This window comes from Lingula anatina, chromosome 1 (assembly GCF_051362555.1).
Source record: "Lingula anatina isolate TDL-2025a chromosome 1, LinAna3.0, whole genome shotgun sequence".
NCBI lineage: Eukaryota > Metazoa > Brachiopoda > Lingulata > Lingulida > Lingulidae > Lingula > Lingula anatina.
The window spans coordinates 58,757,235-58,779,084 of NC_141767.1; the positions used below are offsets into that span (position 1 = coordinate 58,757,235).

At 34.1% G+C, this 21,850-nt stretch overlaps 2 protein-coding genes across 14 annotated transcripts in view; both read left to right on the forward strand.

The window, feature by feature from the left end:
• The window catches only part of LOC106166405 (MORC family CW-type zinc finger protein 3), a 41,572-nt gene that overhangs the window by 2,448 nt on the left and 17,274 nt on the right, over positions 1-21,850 (forward strand). For both annotated transcript variants that reach the window (XM_013544963.2, XM_013544964.2), the window contains exons 5-8: positions 19,297-19,444; positions 19,786-19,936; positions 20,437-20,565; positions 21,594-21,710. In XM_013544963.2, coding sequence (XP_013400417.2) covers positions 19,297-19,444; positions 19,786-19,936; positions 20,437-20,565; positions 21,594-21,710 — 545 coding nt within the window. The remainder of the gene's footprint in view (positions 1-19,296; positions 19,445-19,785; positions 19,937-20,436; positions 20,566-21,593; positions 21,711-21,850) is intronic.
• LOC147764831 (uncharacterized) lies at positions 45-18,081 on the forward strand. Of its 12 annotated transcripts, none has more exons than XM_087001206.1 (7): positions 65-1,886; positions 2,205-2,259; positions 3,878-3,959; positions 4,748-4,829; positions 7,833-7,910; positions 8,242-8,349; positions 16,923-18,081. In XM_087001206.1, the coding sequence occupies exons 1-4, from the start codon at positions 1,819-1,821 to the stop codon at positions 4,756-4,758; spliced, it is 216 nt and encodes a 71-aa protein (XP_086857332.1). In that variant the 5' UTR covers positions 65-1,818; the 3' UTR covers positions 4,759-4,829; positions 7,833-7,910; positions 8,242-8,349; positions 16,923-18,081. The 12 variants fall into 12 exon arrangements, with proteins under 12 accessions (XP_086857334.1, XP_086857333.1, XP_086857332.1 ...); XM_087001198.1 differs by adding an exon at positions 3,027-3,104 and having other exon boundaries at positions 807-1,886; positions 7,833-8,349; XM_087001197.1 differs by adding an exon at positions 3,027-3,104 and having other exon boundaries at positions 807-1,446; positions 7,833-8,349.

Below are 21,850 nucleotides of genomic sequence, written 5' to 3' on the forward strand. Positions count from 1 at the left end.
ACTGCTGAGAGCTTTTGAACTAAGTTTAATGAGTACTCTAAAAACTTACTGAATTCACTGAATTTCAACATCCACTCAGACTCTTGTTGGTAACCATTTACACTTCAAAAAGCAATAGCTTTGTGATGAATCCTGATTCTGCAGTTACAATTTTAACATGATTTTTATGTACAGACACAGATGTGTCTGTACATATTGCCATCGCCTGCGTCTGTCGTCGCCGTCGCCGATGGCGATGCCGATGCCGATGCCGTCGCCGTGCACTTTCACCGTAAACACGATAAGTGGAAAACAGTTTTACTTTTTGGTTTTATATTAACAGAGCTGATGAATATTCATAAAACGCAGGTCAAGTTCGAAAATCAGCATGATCGGGCCATTATAGTAGAAGTTATGCTGTTTTTTTACTTTTCAGCATATATGCAACCTTGTAAACACATTTTAAGGAAAACCGTTAGGCCTGTTGTCATGAAACTCACTGGAGTAATCAATCTTCTTAAAGCGCAGGTCAAGTTCGAAAATCGGCATGATCGGGCCACTATTTTAGTAGTTGTGTTGTTTTTTTTCATTTTTCAGCATATATGCAACACTGTAAACACAATATAAGAAAAACAGAGAGACCCATTGTCATTAAACTCACAGGAATGGTCAATCTTACTAAAACGCAGATTGAGTTCGAAAATCAGCATAATCGGGGCATTATTTTAGAAGTGAAGCTGTTTTTTTCGCATTTCCTCAGATTCAATTCTTAGGCATGTTAATAGCTTTATTATTTAAGTAATAAGATACGTAAAAGTGTTTGTTTGACATTTCCTGCATCTTTACAATATTTTCAGTTGATTTTGTAAAAATTATGGTAAACTTGTTATTGTGTTTTGTGTAATAAAGTGTCAAGAATGGAAATAAACTCATATCATTGCAGTTTGTCAGATTCAGTCATCCACTATGTTCAGAATCTAAGAATGGAGGAAATTGGACATTTAACACTGTTCTATTGATATTTTTCCCATCTCATCTATTTTCTTAGTTGATCATATAAAAATTGCAGTACACTGTTTATTTTGTTTTATGTTTAGAAAGTGTTAAATATGGAAATAAACCCATGTCAGAACAGTGCTGTCTTGTTTTATTATACTGTGGGTGAAGAGGTTAACAGAAAAGCCAGAACTCTCTTGGGAAGATTCTATAAGCTCTCATCAAGAGGTTTCCCACTATCCCCAGTTCATTTGACTAATGAGATGCAGTGACCTAGAAATGTGCAACTAGAGACTGTTGCTAAGGGTGGAAAGGTTAACAGAAAAGCCAGATCTCCCTTAGGAAGATTCTAAGCTCTCATCAGGAGGTTTCCCACAATCCCCAGTTCATTTGACTAATGAGATGCAGTGACCTAGAAATGTGCAACTAGAGACATTGTGAAGGAGGCCATAGGTTTACAGAAGAAGCTTGGTAAGTTGTTAATTTTAGTTTAATGTTAGTTTTTAAGAGGAGTTATTTATACTGCTATTGCAAAACAATTAAAGAGCAAAAATAAAGCTAATTAATAAATCCTAATTAACAGTTGAAAAGATCATACATACATAACATTAGACACTGAAGATGTTTATGTCAAATCTGTATCCTAAAGCTCTATAGTATTTAAAACTGTGCATAACTTTTAGAGATGTGCATCAACAATATTCACGACTAAAGAAAGTTAAGAATAGCTATGTGAAAAATCTCATTAAATGGCAATGGTGTCTTGCTTGCCTGAATTGATGCCACATTTCTTTATTGGGGAAATTTGCCTTTCATTGATTCACAGGATAATGCATTTGTTTTATGGTGTTTAACAGCATGTGTACTTTGCTCCAAAAGGGGGTCAAGGTTTATCCTGTGTTACAGTACTAGTAAGTACTAATATTACTGGTGATATTTTAATATACTTGTAGAAACCATAGTTTCTTCTCAACATTGTGGCTGATAAAAAGTGAAGGAGTATGTTTGTGATGGGTCCATAGCAATAGTCCGAAGAATCATTGGTCTGAATGTTCACTAAAGAACCTTCGGACCAATGAGCCCTTGATTAAAAGATCGGCAAAAATGTTACCACTTTTCGGACCAATGAACCTTCGGACTATCGAGATGCCCCCTTTGTGATATAAAGAGAATCAATGCTAGATTTAATCATTTTAAGTTGAATTTGTATAATATTATATTTCTTCCAGCTCACAGTTGAAGTTAGAAGCAATTCAGTTGAAGCTTCACAGAATAATAAGTGTGGCAAGTATTGTTTGTTTTAAATCATTAGCATTTAAGTCTCACGATCATCAAAATACCAGAATTATGCATTTGATGTAGATAGCTAAGTACTAGAATTCAAGTATATAGAAAAGGTAATACTTGAACATCTAGGCAGCTACTAAATTGCAGGAAGTATGTGGGTTGGTTATTGAAGCAACAGAATAGATGGACCACTGACAAGCAGATCTGTCCACTAAATATGTTAAATTCCTTAAAGGTCTTCTTGCCCCCACACATGCCACAACTGCAGGGGCCTAATAATTAAACCTTGCATGAGGTTAAATCCATTTAAGGGCGCATGTGGAGGATGTAAGACCTTCTGGATTCAGCGCTATCATTTTTAAAGTAGGGTCAGCCCTATTTAGTTGGCAGATCTGCTAGTTGGCGGATCATCTTGTTTTAAATGGGACCTACAGAATATATTAATTTACATTGCACCATATATTTCAATATCGTTTATATCTCAACTGTTTATTTTTTATTTTTGACTCTTTTGATCATATTCTGTTCATTTTACCTCTGTAAAATCTACTAAACATTTTTTTATGGATTTTAGACTGTAAATAAATATTATTATTATTATTTATTATTATTATTATATGCTATATATATTTTGAGTAACCATAGTTTCTTCTCAACAATGTGGAGCTTATCAAAAGTAAAGGAATATGTTTGTGATATTAAGAGCATCAATGCTAGATTAAATAATAGTCAGTTGAGTTTATATAATATTCTATTTCTTCCAGATCCCAGTTGAAGTTACTCAGTCAGTTACCCTCTCAGTCAATTGCACCTTGTCAGGATAATTAGTGTGGCAATAGTATGTAAGTATTGTTTTAGATACTTGTCATTTAGTCTCAAGATCATCTACGTACCAGCAGTGTGCACTTTATATAGATAGCTACTAGCAGACAAGAACATACCAAGGAAATACTTTTAGATTGGTAGATACTTTATTGTTGGCAATATGTGGGTTGGTTATTGAAGCAACAGAATAGAGGGACCACTGACAAGCAGATCCATCCACTAAATAATTTTTACCCCACTTCAAAAACCATGCCATTTATTCTTTAACGGTCTTCTTGCCCCTACACACGCCACAACTGCATGGCCCGATGGGCCTTATAATTAAACCTGGACACATGGTTAAATCCTTTTAAGGGCACATGTGGAGGATGTGAGACCTTTGGGATTCAGCACTATCATTTTTAAAGTGGGGTCAGCCCTATTTAGTTGGCAGATCTGCTAATTGGCAGATCATCTTGCTTTGAATGGGACCTGCAGTATATATTTATTTACATTGCACCATATATTTCAATATCTTTATATCTTTACCAGCTATTTTTTTATTATTGACTCTATTAATCATGTTCTGTTCATTTAACCTCTGTAAAATCTACTGAACATATTATATATGGATTTTAGACTGTAAATAAATATTATTATTATTATTATTATTATTATTATTATTATTATTAGGGTATTATTATTATTATTATTATTATTATTATTATTATTATGTTTGTGATATAAAGAGCATCAATGCTAGATTTAAATAATAGTCAATTGAGTTTATATAATATTCTATTTCTTCCAGATCCCAGTTGAAGTTACTCAGTCAGTTAGTTACCCACTTAGTCAATTGCACCTTGTCAGGATAATTAGTGTGGCAATAGTATGTAAGTATTGTTTTAGATACTTGTCATTTAAGTCTCAAGATCATCTACGTACCAGCAGTGTGCACTTTATATAGATAGCTACTAGCAGACAAGAACATACTAAGGAAATACTTTTAGATTGGTAGATACTTTATTGTTGGCAATATGTGGGTTGGTTATTGAAGCAACAGAATAGAGGGACCACTGACAAGCAGATTCGTCCACTAAATAATTTTAACCCCACTTCAATAACCATGCCATTTATTCCTTAACGGTCTTTTTGCCCCCACACATGCCACAACTGCAGGGGCCTAATAATTAAACCCTGCATGAATTTAAATCCATTTAAGGGCGCATGTTGAGGATGTGAGACCTTCTGGATTCAGCGCTATCATTTTTAAAGTAGGGTCAGCCCTATTTAGTTGGCAGATCTGCTAGTTGGCGGATCATCTTGTTTTAAATGGGACCTACAGAATATATTAATTTACATTGCACCATATATTTCAATATCGTTTATATCTCAACTGTTTATTTTTTATTTTTGACTCTTTAGATCATATTCTGTTCATTTTACCTCTGTAAAATCTACTAAACATTTTATATATGGATTTTAGACTGTAAATAATAATAATAATAATAATTATTATTATTATTATTTTTATATGCTATATATTTTTTGAGTAACCATAGTTTCTTCTCAACAATGTGGAGCTTATCAAAAGTAAAGGAATATGTTTCAGATATTAAGAGCATCAGTGCTAGATTAAATAATAGTCAGTTGAGTTTATATAACATTCTATTTCTTCCAGTTCCCAGTTGAAGTTACTCAGTCAGTCAGTTACCCACTTAGTCAATTGCACCTTGTCAGGATAATTAGTGTGGCAATAGAATGTAAGTATTGTTTTAGATACTTGTCATTTAAGTCTCAAGATCATCTAAGTACCAGCAGTGTGCACTTAATATTGATATCTACTAGCAGACAAGTACATACCAAGGCAGTATTTTTAGATAGGTAGATACTTAATTGTTGGCAATATGTGGGTTCGTTATTTTGAAACATCAAGCCTTTATGGCAATTTTTATTACTTAAATATAATACTGTTGTATACTTTCCTGAAATCTGAAATGTCAGTATCCACTGATTGGTTTCTCCAAATATGAGAAAAGGCTCAAAAAAGTTTGCACCATTTTTGTTCATGATTGATTGTTCACATTTGAAGGTTGCTTTTGAATACATAACAGACCCTTAATTAGTCCATCTGTCTAAAACGTGCAATTTACAGGTGTTTGGTTCAGAAATGAGGACCAGATTAGTGTTGGGCTGAATTAACTTGTCACCCAGAGCATCAATGAGCATATTGAACACTGTTGTGCTAAGAGTATCACCTACAGAGTATCACCTAGATCCCTACAGAGGGAATGAGTTACTAGTAGCAGCCCTTTTATTAATGAAAATATCCTTTTAATTTAGTGCGCATTTACTTCATAGTATGATTGTTAAAGGTAACCATCAATACCACACTTTAGCATCTTACACCCCATTTCCATAGATTAGATCGACCTACTTTGGATCGACCTAACTCCCTGGGGGTTCGCGCTGAATAGCTGTCAGCCGGGCGGACACGAAAGTTAATTGCCCCTTATGGCTTGTAGTGGGCGGGGACGGACACTTAAGGGGGATTATCTGACGTTAGTCTGGTGAGACTCCCCGCGGTGATAGATCGATCTAAAGTTGTGGGAATAGACCCTTATAGATGAGACCAGTTCTTTTTCCCTCTCCATATAAAAAGGTACTGTTTGGTTAATAAATGGATTAAGCTTCCAAGCAGAGACTCCCCAGCATTTATCCAAGTCAGCTAAAGATAACTTATTATGAATATTCCCTTTGAACATTAATTACTTTGTTTACGTTCATCATTAGGAGATCAACAATTTGAATATTTCTTAATGGATGGATCAATTAAATGTTTATTTAATAACCCATACAAGTAGCTTTTTTGGTAACTGGTCTTCACCTTTTATAACTTCTGTGTAGCAATCTTAGAATTTTTTTTCAACTGCTGTCACTTTATCCTTGTTTTACTTTTCACATGTCTCAATGTGCAAATTGCGACTGCTGATATTTTTATCTTTTGACTAAAGTAATAAGTACAAGTTTACATTTATCAAATGTACCAAGTTCCTTTATCCATGTTTTGTTCTTTAATATACCTGTTCGGGAGGCCGATAGCAATTAGGTTGTATGAGGGTTGATTGATAAGTAGTTAGCCTCATATAGAAGGGGTACACATTTTACAAGTATTTTTGTTTATTTCTCAACATACTCTCTTTGAGTATCTATACACTTTTGCCAGTGAGTTTTGAGAGACTGTATGCCACTTTCATAGAAGCCCTTCCCTTGGACATTCAGAAACCCCTCCACTTCACGTATGATGTCATCATCTGACACAAAGTGAGTACCTGAAATGGCCTTACTCAATTTGGGAAATAGATAATAGTCAGAGGAAGCAAGATCAGGATGTTGGTGTATGTTCTATCAGTTCAAAGCCACACTCGTTGATTGCAGCCATGGCAATGACAGACTTGTGAGCAGGGGCATTTCACAAAAATCACTTGCCTTGCTTATTTGAGAGTGCTTCCTCGTCGACATAAACTAATCAAATGACACCAAACTTTGGCTACACACCTTTAAATAGTCAGGAAATAGAAGGGCTGAAAAGGGATATCGCTGCTTAACCCCTTCCACACGAGGCTCGCTACTTACTACAACCCTTGTAATTTAGTTACCTTGTAAAAAATCCATCCAGGTATTATTTACAGATATTCTGTATATAATGAAGTGTTATATATCATTGCACTTCTTTTTCAGTAGCTGTAGCTTACTAATTTCACTTGTTTCCTGACAACTTGATTATAACAAATCAATTCATATTTAAAAAGAGTAGCTTAAAGCAGGTCTGAACATGTTCCAAAAGTCCTATTTTCTTCTGAAGTCTTTTCTTTTTCCATTTGACCTTAATAACTAAACAAACCTTAAATAATAGTTTTTTTTTTTTTAGCATACCTGATGCCCTTAATTTACATTTCTGAGCTTTGGCATCTTAAGACAAATAATACTACCAGACTCAATATAAACCAGCTCGGTGCTGGAAGTAGAAACTGGGCTATTATTATTATTATTATTATTATTATTATTATGTGTAGTTATGTAATCTGTAATGACAGTAATATGATGGGCACAACAAATATTATGCTTTGCAAGGAATCCAATATTATATTATTCTGACTCTATTAAAATGGAATAAAACATTGTATGTAAGGCACCGTTCTAATTAAAAATCCAAATTCCAAAAATCCAAAAATCCATTGACGGTATCTAGTATTCATGGTCTGTGTCCTGAGTACCCCGTGTTATAATTAACTAGCATTTTGTAAAACAACACCAAAAGGCATATGTGAATACATTCTTCTATCTGCTTTCTCTGCTGTATATAAATGGGACTGATAAATTTTAGTAGGTTAGATAAGTAATCCAAATTAACCATCAATTTAAATGAGATAGTTTAAGGCTATTTTATTGTTGATGAAGTGATTAAATTGTTTTGTTCATTGGCATGTCAACTTCATTTTTGTTATACAAGTAACTAGTAGAGGTAGATTACATGTACATGTATTACTGGGGATTCGCACTCCATCGGCATGTACCTTTAATTACAGAAACAACACATCAGTAAATAATGTTTTTGTTTGATAATGTTTTATTTTCGGTGCACTTGTTAGTCTTGGTAGTTTGTTAAGGGCCTCTTAAGCAGTTGCACTCGAAAGAAACTGTTTACAACTCTCTTAGTTTCTATTATGGTTTGCCAATAAATATGTATTTTTTCATATTTCTAGATGCCTAGGTTGAAAAAACAAAGCATGGTCCAAAGAAGGGCACATCAGAAGAAGATGATCAAGAAAAGTCGCAAGAGGGTGACTAAGGATGCCACGTCTACTATTGTGCCTGCTTCGGCAGGCACGCCCACCTCGGTGGGCTCTGTGAAAAACTGTGAAATTACTGATAGAAGCAGTGAAATTACTGATATTACTGATAGAAGCAGTGAAATTACTGATAGACGCAGTGAAATTACTGATAGAAGCAGTGAAAATACTGAAAAAAGCAATGAAATTACTGAAAATACTGAGATTACACAAATTACTGAAAAAAACAGTGAAATTACTGAAAACACTGAAAAAAGTGAAAATAATGCAGTTATTGAAAACACTGAATTTCCTGAACACACTGACATTCCCATTGCTTCAGATGTTACTGTTCATGCAGCTTATACAGATGCTTCAGACAAGACAGATGCTACAGTTGACACAGCCTATCCTGTCAGTTTGAGTGCCACTGATGCCCCTGGTCATTCAAGTAAGTCTATAATATATTCAGACCATTTTTCACCATCAGATAAGTCTGTAAAATCTAACATGCCAGTCAACCCAAAGCTATCATCGGTACCCCACAAATTAAAGAAAGAATCAGTAGTTTTTCCTGAAATTCAAAAAAATGAACCCAATATGGTTACATTAAAAACATCCTTAAAACCTGTGGAAAAAAGTGTTCAATATTCAAAAGTGGGTTCAATGAAGAAGGTACCATTAACAAAACACACTGGTAATACCATTACCTCTGATTCTATTTCATCCATTTTTGATAAAACAAATTTGCACAAACCCCATTTAAAAAGACTACATGATGAAATGAAGAGGCAGTTAAAATGGACAGAAGACAAACAACAAAGCAAAATTGACGCAGTGAATAAAACTCTTTTGGATACCTCACTTACGGGAACCAGTAGCACTGACAGAAATATTTTGAAAAGAGAGAAAAATAAAATCAGGATGCAACTTCTTAGATCTGATCCACAGTACAGGAAAGCCGAACAAAATGCTCAGAGATTAAAACGTTCTCAGGTTGATGAAAAGAGCAAAATTCTAAAGCACAAACAGTTGAAAAGGTCTGATCCACAGTTCAGGAAGCGCGAACAAGAATCTCAGAGACTAAAACGCTCTCAGGTCGATGAGAAGAGGAAAATTTTAAAGTACAATCAGTTGAAAAGGTCTGATCCACAGTTCAGGAAGCGCGAACAAGAATCTCAGAGACTAAAACGCTCTCAGGTCGATGAGAAGAGCAAAATTTTAAAGTACAATCAGTTGAAAAGGTCTGATCCACAGTTCAGGAAGTGCGAACAAGAATCTCAGAGACTAAAACGCTCTCAGGTCAATGAGAAGAGCAAAATTTTAAAGTACAATCGGTTGAAAAGGTCTGATCCACAGTTCAGAAAGCACGAACAAGAATCTAAGAGACTAAAACGCTCTCAGGTCGATGAGAAGAGCAAAATTTTAAAGTACAATCAGTTGAAAAGGTCTGATCCACAGTTCAGAAAGCGCGAACAAGAATCTCAGAGACTAAAACGTTCTCAGGTCGATGAGAAGAGCAAAATTTTAAAGCACAAACAGTTGAAAAGGGCAGATCCACAGTATAGGAAAAAGGAACAAGAATCTCAGCGACTAAAACGCTCTCAGTCTGATATGAAGACCAAAATTCTGAAGCACAAGCACTTGAAAAGGTCTGATCCTTATTACAAAGTAACTGAGAGAAGTAATAAAAGGTTAAAAAGATCTGATCCCGAATTCAGAAAACATGAAAAAAAATCTGATTCATTTGCTAAACGTAATAAGAGGCAGAAAATCAATACTAATCTTCAACAGTTAATACAACAATTCCACAAAAAAGTTGCTGAAGGTTGTATTTACACATGTTGTATATGTCAACAACTTTGGTACAGGCATACTGTGATAAATTCAGAGTCTATCATGAATTTAGAAAATAATGCAGTTAAACATTGCAAAGAAACTGGTGATTTATTTGACAGTAATTGGATATGTTTAACATGCTCTTCTCATTTGAAAAAGAACAAAATTCCTCCATGCGCTATGGTGAATGGCCTGTCGTTTCCAGAAAAACCCAGCTTCTTGGATTTAAAACCTTTAGAGTGGAGATTAACTAGCCCAAGGTTAGTTTTCATGAAGCTTCAACAAGCTCCTCGTGGAAAACAATACAAATTAGAAGGAAATGTTGTAAATATACCAGCAGATGTTACATCCACTGTAACAAAGTTACCAAGAACTGAGGCAGATAGCTCTACAATTAAAGTTCAGCTCAAAAGAAATGTGAAATTTAAAAATTATGCATATGCTCAGAATGTAAGACCTAACAAAGTACTTGAAGCTGCAGCTTGGTTAACTGCAAATGGAAAATTATATCAAGAAAAGGGAATAACTGTAGACACAACATGGAAATTAGAAGAAAATCCCTGCAGATCTGACACATTTGAACAAACAAAAAAAGAGCATACAACTATTTATAACTTGCGTGAGGAACAAATACAAAACTTACTGAAAGAATATGTTTGTGTTGAATGCCCTGCTAGTTGTAAAAACATTCAATTTTCTGAAGAAGGGCATCTTATGGATCAGGATGGTGATTTTGCAGATGAATTCTATGTCATTTTAGACAAGCCTTATAAATATGATCCATCTGTTGATGTTGACAAATTTGTGGCTACTATTCAGAGTGAAAGAAAAGGTGCTGGTTTTTCAAAACAACCACACATTTTTGGTGTACCTGCATTCAAATCACAAGAGAGAGGCAGATCAAGATATCGCAAGAAGATAAATACAATCAGAGCTTCTAGTAGAGAACGAATTGAAAAACTCATTGCTTATAAGCGCCACCATATTCTAAGAAAATATAAGCATTTGAAACTGAGTTATTATGGCTTGTTCAAAAGAAAAAAACAAGGAAGAACATGGTACTCAAGATACTTCAGAACTGTAAAAAAAATTCGACACAGAGTAAGAAATGTTTCACACTTGCAAAAGGAGTTATCATACTTACAGCAAAGACATATATTACCTACATATTGTGAATCTGAAAATGAGGTACAACACATACGGACTGACAATACTTCATTCCATTTTATGCCTGTAGATGCCCTCTGGCAAGAGAAAATAACCAAGAAACTAAACTTACCATTAAAGCGTCCACACAATTGGCCTGAAACTGGTAGTGATATTCTCTTGACAAATCCTAGGCAGTTGAAGAAAGTTATTGGAGATGGTAATTGTTTTTTTCGAAGTTTGTCTTTTACCATCACTGGTTCTGACATGTTGTATGATAATAATCACATTATACTTAGAAACAAAATCGTCAGTCATATGAAGCAGCTTGAGTATGCTTTTGCAAGTAGTATGTTAGGCGATAATGACAGCACCTCAGCAAATTATATTAGACGAACCCGCATGGATAGTGTAAATGTTTGGGGTACTGAAACAGAAATACTTGCTGCAGCACATCTGCTACAAACGGACATCTATGTCTACTGCAAGCCTGGTGACTCTTGGAAATGGTTAAAGTATTCTGCTAACTTTCTTGACCAGAACAATCATTCACACGAGACAGCTATTTACCTACAAAATACAAACTCTGATCACTATGATATCGTGCAGAGTGTATGCGACTCATCATTGTCTGCTGATAGCATATACAAGAACTTGCTGCAAACAAAGCAGGTAACACGAGCTAAATCAGATATAAGTAAATACTTACAGGAAAATGATACTACAGATTGGGACGAAATTGATGAGGAAGAAATGAAACCTGGTATAAGAGATACAATGTTAACAGGTAGAGACTTCTTAGAAGACACAGAGAGAGAGAAAATTTATTCTTTTGCACCTGGCCAAGAAGGTCATCCACTCAGCATATTCAGAGATGAACACTGTGAGGAATTGGCTTTTCCTGAAATATTTCTTGGCAATGCAAGGCCTGCAAATCAAAACAGACTTGTCCCTGTACACTACAGTGACATTTGCAAGTCGGAATTAAGACGCAATGACAGAAGAGCAGCAATGTGTGTTGACAACATATTTTTTAAAGCAAAAAAACTACAGATGAAAAGATTGATTGGGTCAGCTTCTCTTGCTGTAAGAAAACATAAAACTAGTGGAAAGAAACTCACTGCAGGAGATTTGAAACAGTCTGGAGCCATTGAGAAACTTTTACATTTTGATGAAGGTTATACATTCCTAAAAGGAGTACGTGGTTCCCCCCCATATTTTGAGAAAGCAAAAAAAGATTTATTTGCAATGATACGTCAGCTAGGAGCAGCAACTTTTTTCTGCAGTTTTTCTTCTGCTGAAACAAAATGGAATCATTTACTTGGAACTCTTGGTCAATTAGTAGATAATAGACATTACTCAGAATCAGAGTTAGAACAGCTAAGCTGGGATGAAAAATGTCGCTTGATTCAGAGTGATCCCATTACTTGTGCACGGCATTTTGATTATCAAGTCCAGTGTTTGATACATCACTTTTTGTGCCACAAAGTAGCACCATTAGGTAAAATACAAGATTTTTTTTACCGTGTAGAATTTCAACACAGAGGTAGTCCACATATTCACATGCTGCTTTGGATAGAAAATGCACCTATTTATGGTGTCAATTCTAATGAAGACATCATACAATTTGTTGATAGCACAATTTGCTGTAGCAAACCAAATGAAGATGATCCAATAAAAGAACTTGTATCTTATCAGACACACAAACATACAAGGACATGTATAAAGAATTTGAAAAAATCTTGCAGATTCCATTTTCCACAGCCTCCGATGAAAAAAAGTATTATTCTGAAACCCCTTGAAGATACTTCACAGAAGAAAGAATATGCACAAGTTTGGACAAAGATTCATAATATTATAAATGACAAAAATTTTACATGTGTTAGTCTAACATTTGAAGAATTTTTAAATAAAGTACAAGTCTCAGAAGAAGATTACATTTTGGCAGTGAGATCTACAATCAAAACTGATACTTTGTTCTTAAAAAGACTGCCCTGTGAAATTTGGATAAACAATTATTCCAGGTCATGTTTACAAGCATGGAGAGCAAATATGGATATTCAGTTTGTTTTAGACATCTATGCTTGTGCAACATATATTGTAAATTACATTTCTAAAGGACAAAGAGGCATGTCAGATTTACTTTATCAAGCTTGCAAAGAAGCTAGAGAAGGTAACAGTGACATAAAACAGCAAGTCCGTCACATTGGAAACAAATTTCTTAATAATGTTGAAATTTCTGCTCAAGAAGCTTCCTACATCACTTTACAGTTACCCATGAGAAGAGCTTCTCGATCATTTGTATTCATTAACACTACACCCCCTGAAGACAGAGTACGATTACTTAAGCCACTGGAAGAAATAAAAGAATTAGAAGATGAATCTGACAATATTGAGTCCAGCAATCTTTTGAAACGTTATAGCAGGCGCTTACCTTCCTTGGACAATATTTCCCTTGCAGATTTTGCTGCATATTATGACAACAATTTGAACATTATTGGCGGAAGCAAAAAAAGATCTTCTAGAATATTAGATACAGATGGTATGCCATTGGAAAAGCATGACCTTGAAAATTTTGAGGATGATATTCATGATATTCCATGTGAAACAGACATTATTAAAAGAAAAAAAGCAAAAATTATTCGCAGTGTTTGGTTCAGTGAGAGTTTATATCCTGAAAAGCATTACCGTGAGCTATTGATGTTGTATATTCCATGGAGAAATGAAGAATCTGACATTTTGAAAAAAAATTTTGAAAGTTATGAACAGAGATGTCAACATTTAGAAAATGAGATTAGGGAACAACAGAGAATGTATTCTCCAGCTAAAGATGAATTGCACAGAGCAATGGAAGATCTAAATAACATGGATAGTGAAGATGAAGATATGTGGGCCACTGTTGCACCAAATACTGAATGTCAAAATGAAGCTGATCAGTGTGAACCTAGTGATGTGGTACAATCTTCTGTTGGTCTGTCCTATGACTTAGCAGAAGATTTGGGTATACATGTATCTGCCAAAAGTTGCACTGAAGAAGAAATTGTTAATAAAGAAATACCTGATATCAGTTACTTTAAAATGATTAGAAACATGAACAGACAACAGTTAGAGTTTTTCCATCATGTTTTACATTTAATCAAATCCAATTCTGATCCATTTCACATATTCCTGTCTGGAGGTGCTGGTGTGGGGAAATCATTTGTCACTCGTGCTCTGTATCAAGGTATTTTAAAGTACTTGTCAAGTTTACCTGGTGAAGACTTCCGGACAATTAGAGTTGCTTTGATTGCTCCTACAGGAAAAGCTGCGTATAATATTGGTGGCCACACAATTCACAGTTTACTGAAAATTCCTGCAAATCAGAGTCTCAAATATAAAAGACTCAGTGCTGATGTGTTAAACAGTTTCAGATACAAACTTGGATCACTTAAAGTTCTCTTTATTGATGAAGTTTCAATGGTTGGGAGTAAAATGTTAAGTTTCATCAATGAACGGTTAAAAGAACTAAAAAACAATGACAGATTGTTTGGAGGTGTTAGCATTGTGGCTATAGGTGACCTATTTCAACTGAAGCCTGTGTTTGATAACTGGATATTTGAAAATCCAAACAATGACTATTATCCATTAGCTACTAATTTGTGGCAGAAACATTTTCACATGTATGAACTGACTGAGATTATGCGTCAGAAAGACAGTAAAGAGTTTGCAGAAATTTTAAATAGGCTTAGAGAAGGACATCACACAGACAAAGACATAAAAGTTCTAAGTGAACGTCAACTTGATCAATCAAAAACTAGCCAACAACCATTACTACATGTTTTCCAAACAAATTCTCTGGTAGAAAATTTCAATCATGCCAGTTATCAAAATGCGAAAGGAGAAAAATTTCAAATTGCAGCCACTGATACTATCACTGGGCCTGTACCAAAACATTTAGAAAACAACATCAGAAAGCAAATTCCATTGGATCATAAAAAAACCATGAATTTACGAAGGATTCTGCATATTGCAGTTGGGGAAAGAACTGAAGTTGTCCTAAATGTTGACACAGAAGATGGCATTACTAATGGTGCACCAAATGTTGTGAAACTGGTAGATTTAGACAGACAATTAATTTGGGTACAATTTGATGCAGAGGACATTGGCAAAAATGTCAGAAGAATGAACAAACCATTATATAATAGCAAAATTTCAAAAACATGGACACCTATCTTTCCTGTTAAAAGACAATTTCACCTGGGAAAAACAGGACAGTATCAAGTTGTAAGAAAACAATTCCCACTGCAGTTGTCTGCTGCAAAAACTATACACAGATGTCAAGGTGACACATTGAAAGAATTAGTTGTAGATCTCAGCGGCAGAAAAAATGAGCACATGCATTATGTTGCACTTAGTCGAGTAGAAAAATTAGAAGGGTTGCATATTTTGGAATTAAATGCCAGTAAAATATGCATTTCTGACAAAGTTAAACAAGAAATGAAACGTTTAAGGCAAGAAGCACAGCTTGTTAAATCAATATCATTTCTATTTGAACAACCAGATGACCACTTCAAAATAATCCATTGGAATTGCTGTTCTCTTCACAAATACATTGATGATATCAGAGAGAATCTTGATGTAGCGAAAGCAGATGTATGTGCTTTCACTGAGACCAGATTTGCAATTAAAGACCTAAATACAAAATACCAGCTAAAAGATAAATATCTTCACAGAAATGATAGTACTCTTCATAGACAGCATGGTACTGCTATCTACAGTCACCATAGATATGCAGAGAATTTTCCAAAAAATTGCAATTTCTCTGGAATTGAGATTACTGTCACACGGTTGGATCAGTTTCCTGACTTAGTTGTCATCACAATTTACCGACCTCCTCATGGTAAAATGCAGGTACTTCTTGAGGCTTTGAGAAATATTCTTGACACTATTGATAAGACAGACAAATGTGTTATTATAGGTGACTTTAATGTCAACTGGCTCCATAAAAACAATGCAAATGCTCTCAGAAAAATGATGTGCCAAGACCTTATGTTTACACAACATGTCACAACTCCAACTACCAATTATGACTCGGCCTTAGATCTCGTCTTCACAAACTTTAATCATACAGATCTTAAACTTATAGTTTTGCCCACTTATTTTGGTGATCACTTTCCAGTCTGTTTGTCTTTTCCCAAAAATTGTCTTTAAATTTATATTACAGATTATAAGACAGATTGTTTCCAAATTTCATTTAACCTATGTACTTCCAACCACATATATAGCTAAACACATGTGCAGAAGTTTCAGAGAATAACACTTCAAAAAAGAAAGAAAAAACATTAACAAAACCTTACGAATTTACCCCTTCTTTAAAAAGTTATTTACTTTTACCTATACATGTGGAAAAATAATGTCACACCCATTTCTTCAACTTCATAATACTTGAAATTGACCAATGATATTTGTTTACCGAATTATTTATTTCTTTCAATTCTAAGTTACATGATTACTCATACATTTTCACACATTATTGTGCTCTTCTTTACTTTTATAAAATTTTACATATTATATTGTTAAATATATATTTATATATAATATTTTACATAAATGACGAAAGCAAGAACATAATCATCATATTAAAGACAGTTATAGTTCAAGAAGAAATACCATCTTTCCCTTTTAACTTAAAACATGGCATAATAAAAAAGGAGATAGACTTGGCTGGTGTCCTTTGCCCCATACCTACCAAACCATATTCTTGTTTCACTATCATTTTAAGAAGTACATTTGTTTGGTAAAGAAACAGGTTGCTTTTTAAAATCAGCATGATCAGTTAACAATTTACAGCAGTCATTATTTTTATATCATTTTTTTTCCACACATTGACATTTTCAGTGGCTTATATATCCCTTAAAACTGGATCACTTGCTACTTTGCCAGCTTTGCTGTCTAGTCAATTTCAGTGTACCAAACCCATTAAAAAAAACCAACCAAATTGAGCAGTGACAAATCTTTATGAGATTAACATGTCATGTTACATATATTTCTTAATTTCAGAAAGGAAAATACCACCTACTTGGAGAAGATTAATGTTCACTTGTAACTTCTTTCCATGGGGTTTATGGAAACAAGACTGGGCTCAAGCATAGGATTTCTCTTCTTACTCATAGTATGAGGAAAGAACAATAAATGTTATAATATAATTGACACTGTTGGAGATGTGTTATTTGTGAAGTTGAAATGTTCATTCTTCACACTGAAGAACACTCAGTATACTTGAACAAAAAACAATGTCATGTACAGTTTTGTACCTCTGATAGAGAAGACAATTTAGAGTAAATTATTCAAGTTTATTCATTTTGACTATTTAAATGTTGGTAGCAAAAAAATGTCAGAAAAAGATTTTTTAAGAAATCTGTATGGCTATTGAATGAGTTGAATTGTATTTTATGGAGCATAGCAAAACAGAGTTTCTCCTATCATTTCTTATTTTGTGAATACAGTTAGTTTTATAAAATTGAAAGTAAAAAAGATATGTAAAAAATATTTGTCTTAGAAATGAACAAAATGTTATTTTTCATGGCTAATATGTACCCCTGGTTTTGTTGCAGACATGCAGTTCTGGTCTAGCACATTCCATACTGGTCATATTTACAAATGCTCTGTATTCTAAGAGTCATTTATTCATTATGTTCAAGCTGTACATTTTATACTTTATTGTTTTAATGCTGAATACCCCATGGCATAAATAACTAGCAGCACAAATTAATTACAGCTTTGGAAATGACTAGCTCACGCTGCTAATTAATATCGCTACAGAGTAAACATACCGTGAACACTAGATACCACCAATGGATTTTTTAAATTTTGCATGTGAATACAGCCTAATAGTAATATATTAGCTTGTTATAATGTCATCTTTCTTTATTTTGGTATCTTAGAAAATAAATGCTCTAAAATGACCTCACCAATTAGTTATGTGAGTATTTATCTACAGCTAAATTGCCATCTTGCTTACCCTTATTCATTCTTGACAGATATATGACTACTATAAAGCTTTCAATTTTCAATTAGCAAAATGCCCAGGGTCTGTAATGCAGTTAGTACGACAGCCGAGTCTAAATAAAAAAATATATTATATATATATTATGGTAAACTTGTTATCGTGTATTGTGAAATAAATTTTCAAAAATTGAAATAAACTCATATCATTGCAGTTTGTCAGATTCAATCATTCACTATGTTCAGAATCTCAGAATGGAAGAAATTTGAATGATGTGAATTTTTCTTCAGTCAACAGCTAATATTGAGATAGGTTTTACCTCCATATTAGCTGTTGACTGAAGAAAAATTCACATCATTCTTAAAACTTAACACAGCTGATGAAATTCTTCTGGGAAGAAATTGGACATTTAACACTGCTCTATTGATATTTTTCCTATCTCATTAATTTTTATAGTTGATTATATATAAATGGCAGTAAACTGTGAATTTTGATATATGTTAAAAATTGTTAAAAATGGGGAAAAAACATTTCAGAACAGTGCTGTCTTGTTTACATTTTGTCATTTTCAAGTTGTGACTTTGAAGTTCCATGGGCCTGAAGACCTTTGCTAGTCACATTTTCTGAATATCCATGTTACTAAAGTTGATGGTCATTATGCTGTTAAACATTATGTAATCTTGCATCAAAATTTGAAAAAAAAACTATTTTAGGCACTGCTCCCATGATGACCATATAAGAAAAACCATGTCACTTACTGCTCTCAAACTTACAGGAAAGAAACATGGGACTAAAATACAGCTTCAGTAGGCAATGCAGTCTGTTAAGTAATTCTTTCTGCCAGTTAAACAGTTTTTTTGTGAAAATTTAATTTTTAACTTATTGGCATTTTCAAGGTGTGACTTTGAAGTTCCTCGAAGACCCATGCTAGTCACACTTTCTGAAAATCCATGATATGTTTATTTTATTATTAAAAATTGATGGTCATTATGCTGTTAACCATTATGTAATATTCCATCAGAATAGAAGAAAATTCTGGGAGCTGCTGCCATGATGACCATTATGGGAAAACCAAGTTACTTAGGATTGCCAAAAAGAAATACAGGGCTAAAATGCTGCCTCAGTTGGAAAAGCAGTCTAATTGGCTTCTTTTTGTGAAAGTTATACATTTTCAAAGTGTAACTTGAACTCCCATGGGCCTGAAGCCTTATGCTTGTTACACATTTTACTTACATTGGTATTACCTGTTGAGCATAATAAAAATTTGATGTTGAATTTGCAGTTTAACATAATGTACTTTTGCATCAGAATTGACAGTAGCCTATTTTGTGCAGTTATTTCCTGCTTTTTGTCTGTACATTTGACAGCTTTGCTGCCTTGTTTTTATTCACTGTCACATATGTAACTTGATCTTGTGTTTTACTTTAGGTCAAATACTACATGCTCCAGACACCCAAGGTAGCATTGATGCCATTACAACGCACTCATTCTTCCATTCAGAAAAGGAACTTTTAGATGAATTTCAGGCTATTTCTGGGCAGACTGGGACAGAAATTATCATCTATAATCTCAAAAGGTACTTTGGTTGCATTTAATTCAACCTGAAGCTTATCTACATATAGACACTGAATTGGTTTACTGTCAATATCTGAATGAAAAAGTGACCAATAAATGTGAGTGCATGTGTGCGTATGTGTGTGTGAACTCTAATATGTCTGCAAAGTTTTTGCAAGTCATCCATATAAGTGAATTGAAATACAGCAATTACTGCTCCTTACAATACGATTTATAGTATATGTAGGTAGCAAAAAAAGTCGAGGAATACAAATGGCAGTTTTTACCTAATACCCCACTATAGATTTGATTGATCAGTTTATATCTATAACTCATTAAGTTTGTTCTCTTTCCCTTCCCCAGGTCAAGTGATGGTATGCTTGAGTTGGATTTTCAGAGTAAACCTGATGACATAATGAATCTAGAGCATGAACAGATGGACCTGAACACCACAGCCAATGCTGTGTACAGACCAGTGGTGGAACATAAACCAGAGTATACCCGCTCTCTAAGGGTACAATACTGCAATTTTGATATTTCTAAACTATTAATTAATATACCACTTCCATGTCAGAGGTAGGGTAAGCTACAGTGGATCAGATTGTATAAATTTTGTTTCTCATTCCACTTGTGGATTTAATGTATTTTGGCCTTTTATAGTCTCAATGAACTCCAGTGAAACTTAACACATTTGAATAATTTAACATGACATTGAGGACCAGAAATTCTTTGTTGATAATTACATATTTTATTCATTATGAATCACAAGTGAAAAAAAAATAAATAAAAAAATAAACAGAGTTAATACAAGTTACTTTAGAAACAGAATTGGTACTTATCCACTAGTTTGCATATTTTAGTCTTTGCCTGAATTTTAGCATTTGCTTATTGCTTTTTAGGATTTTTAAGGAAATTCAAGTTGAAAATTAGACAAAATTTTAATGAAGCAAATGAGAAAAACATTCTGGAATTTCCTTAAGTTTCTGGTTAATAGTTTATGATGATTCTTTTCAGGAATACTGTTCCATTTTATTTCTAAAGCCTAGAATGAAGATCATATTGAGGGGGTCCAAAGTTAAAACAAAGCTGATTACTAAAAGTCTTAGTGAAACTGAAAGCGATGTTTATAGGCCAACATGGCTTGTATCCTTACTTACCAAAACTACTTTTGTTATTAGTACAGTATGCCTTGCTCCATTTTATGTGATTTAAGGGTGATATATTCACAGTAATGGTGTGTCATGAAATTTTTCATTTTTAGTGAAACACATTTTTGTTTTATGTAGACAGGCTATTCCTGTTGTTGAGATGAATATTGACGAAATGTTTGAGAATTTAACTCTTTCACCATCCATCTTATCTAGACATAGTCTATTTTTTAAAAATTCTTTTCTGTGTTTGAATATGTGCCGTCTTTGATGTGTATTTAAGATTAGGTGACATAAGTTAGGTGTAGGTTAGGTGACATAAGATTAAAGTCATAATAACTCTTCGTTTTGGCCAAAAATTGGATTTTCCCGGAAAAAACGGCAATTTTCCCGTACTTACCAATGGTCAACGACCCCATTCCTGCATTCAAAGTTAATCCAGGGTTTTTTTCCTAAACGTCAGGTTTTTTGTTAAAATCTCTTAAGAGATTTTAACTGACGGAGCTCTCTCTGACATCGCATAGTCACTGTTGACCTACTTAAAACCGCGGGAAAAGCAGACAACAACAACACTATATAAGATTCATGAGATATATTCGTCTTTTTGTTAAAAATACATTAATATCCACAATGTGTGCCATTCTGGGCTTTTCGTTATCCGACGCACTGTACAAAAACTTGCAACTTACGTCTGCGTCTGCATTAATGCGTTTGGCGCCATATGTTATTTTGGTCTCGAATGAACGCGAGAATCCGCGTGACACCATTACGTCATTAGCAACGAATGCCTTGATGACCGGGAAATTGGCATCGAAAGCCCTATTGACAAGCACAGATTTTAGTTTTACTACAATAACGGCCGTTTTAGTGGTAAAATACAATAGAATATATTTCCATGCATTGTTTACAATGTATTTCATGCGGAATTTTGAATCTCAAAGGAAGAGTTATTATTGCTTTAACAGAATATTATTTTTGAATGTGCAAGAAGATTTGATAAAAATTGCCTTGACTGCTTGATAGAAAAAATCCATGAAGATAATTTTTGGCTTCTCTCCACAAAAGCAGGACTACGGTATTATGCTGTATCATAAGAACAGACTCATCAAAGCCTATGAAAAAGTAGGATGTCAAAAACAGGTATGTTACATCCAGGTTTCTTGCCTGTCTTGAATTTCCTGACCTACAATATACTACGGTAATGTGCCAAGCATTTCGACGGGCCCAGTCAATCCGACCACAAAAATTATTTTATAAAATTAATTTTTCTGGGCTCAAAC

Coding starts and splice junctions, on each gene's coding strand:
- LOC147764831 (XM_087001203.1), top strand. CDS start 7,833: ATGCCTAGGTTGAAAAAACAAAGCATGGTCCAAAGAAGGGCACATCAG. Junction 8,350..16,922: donor TGATGCCCCTGGTCATTCAA/GTAAGTCTATAA, acceptor TCTTAATTTCAG/AAAGGAAAATACCACCTACT.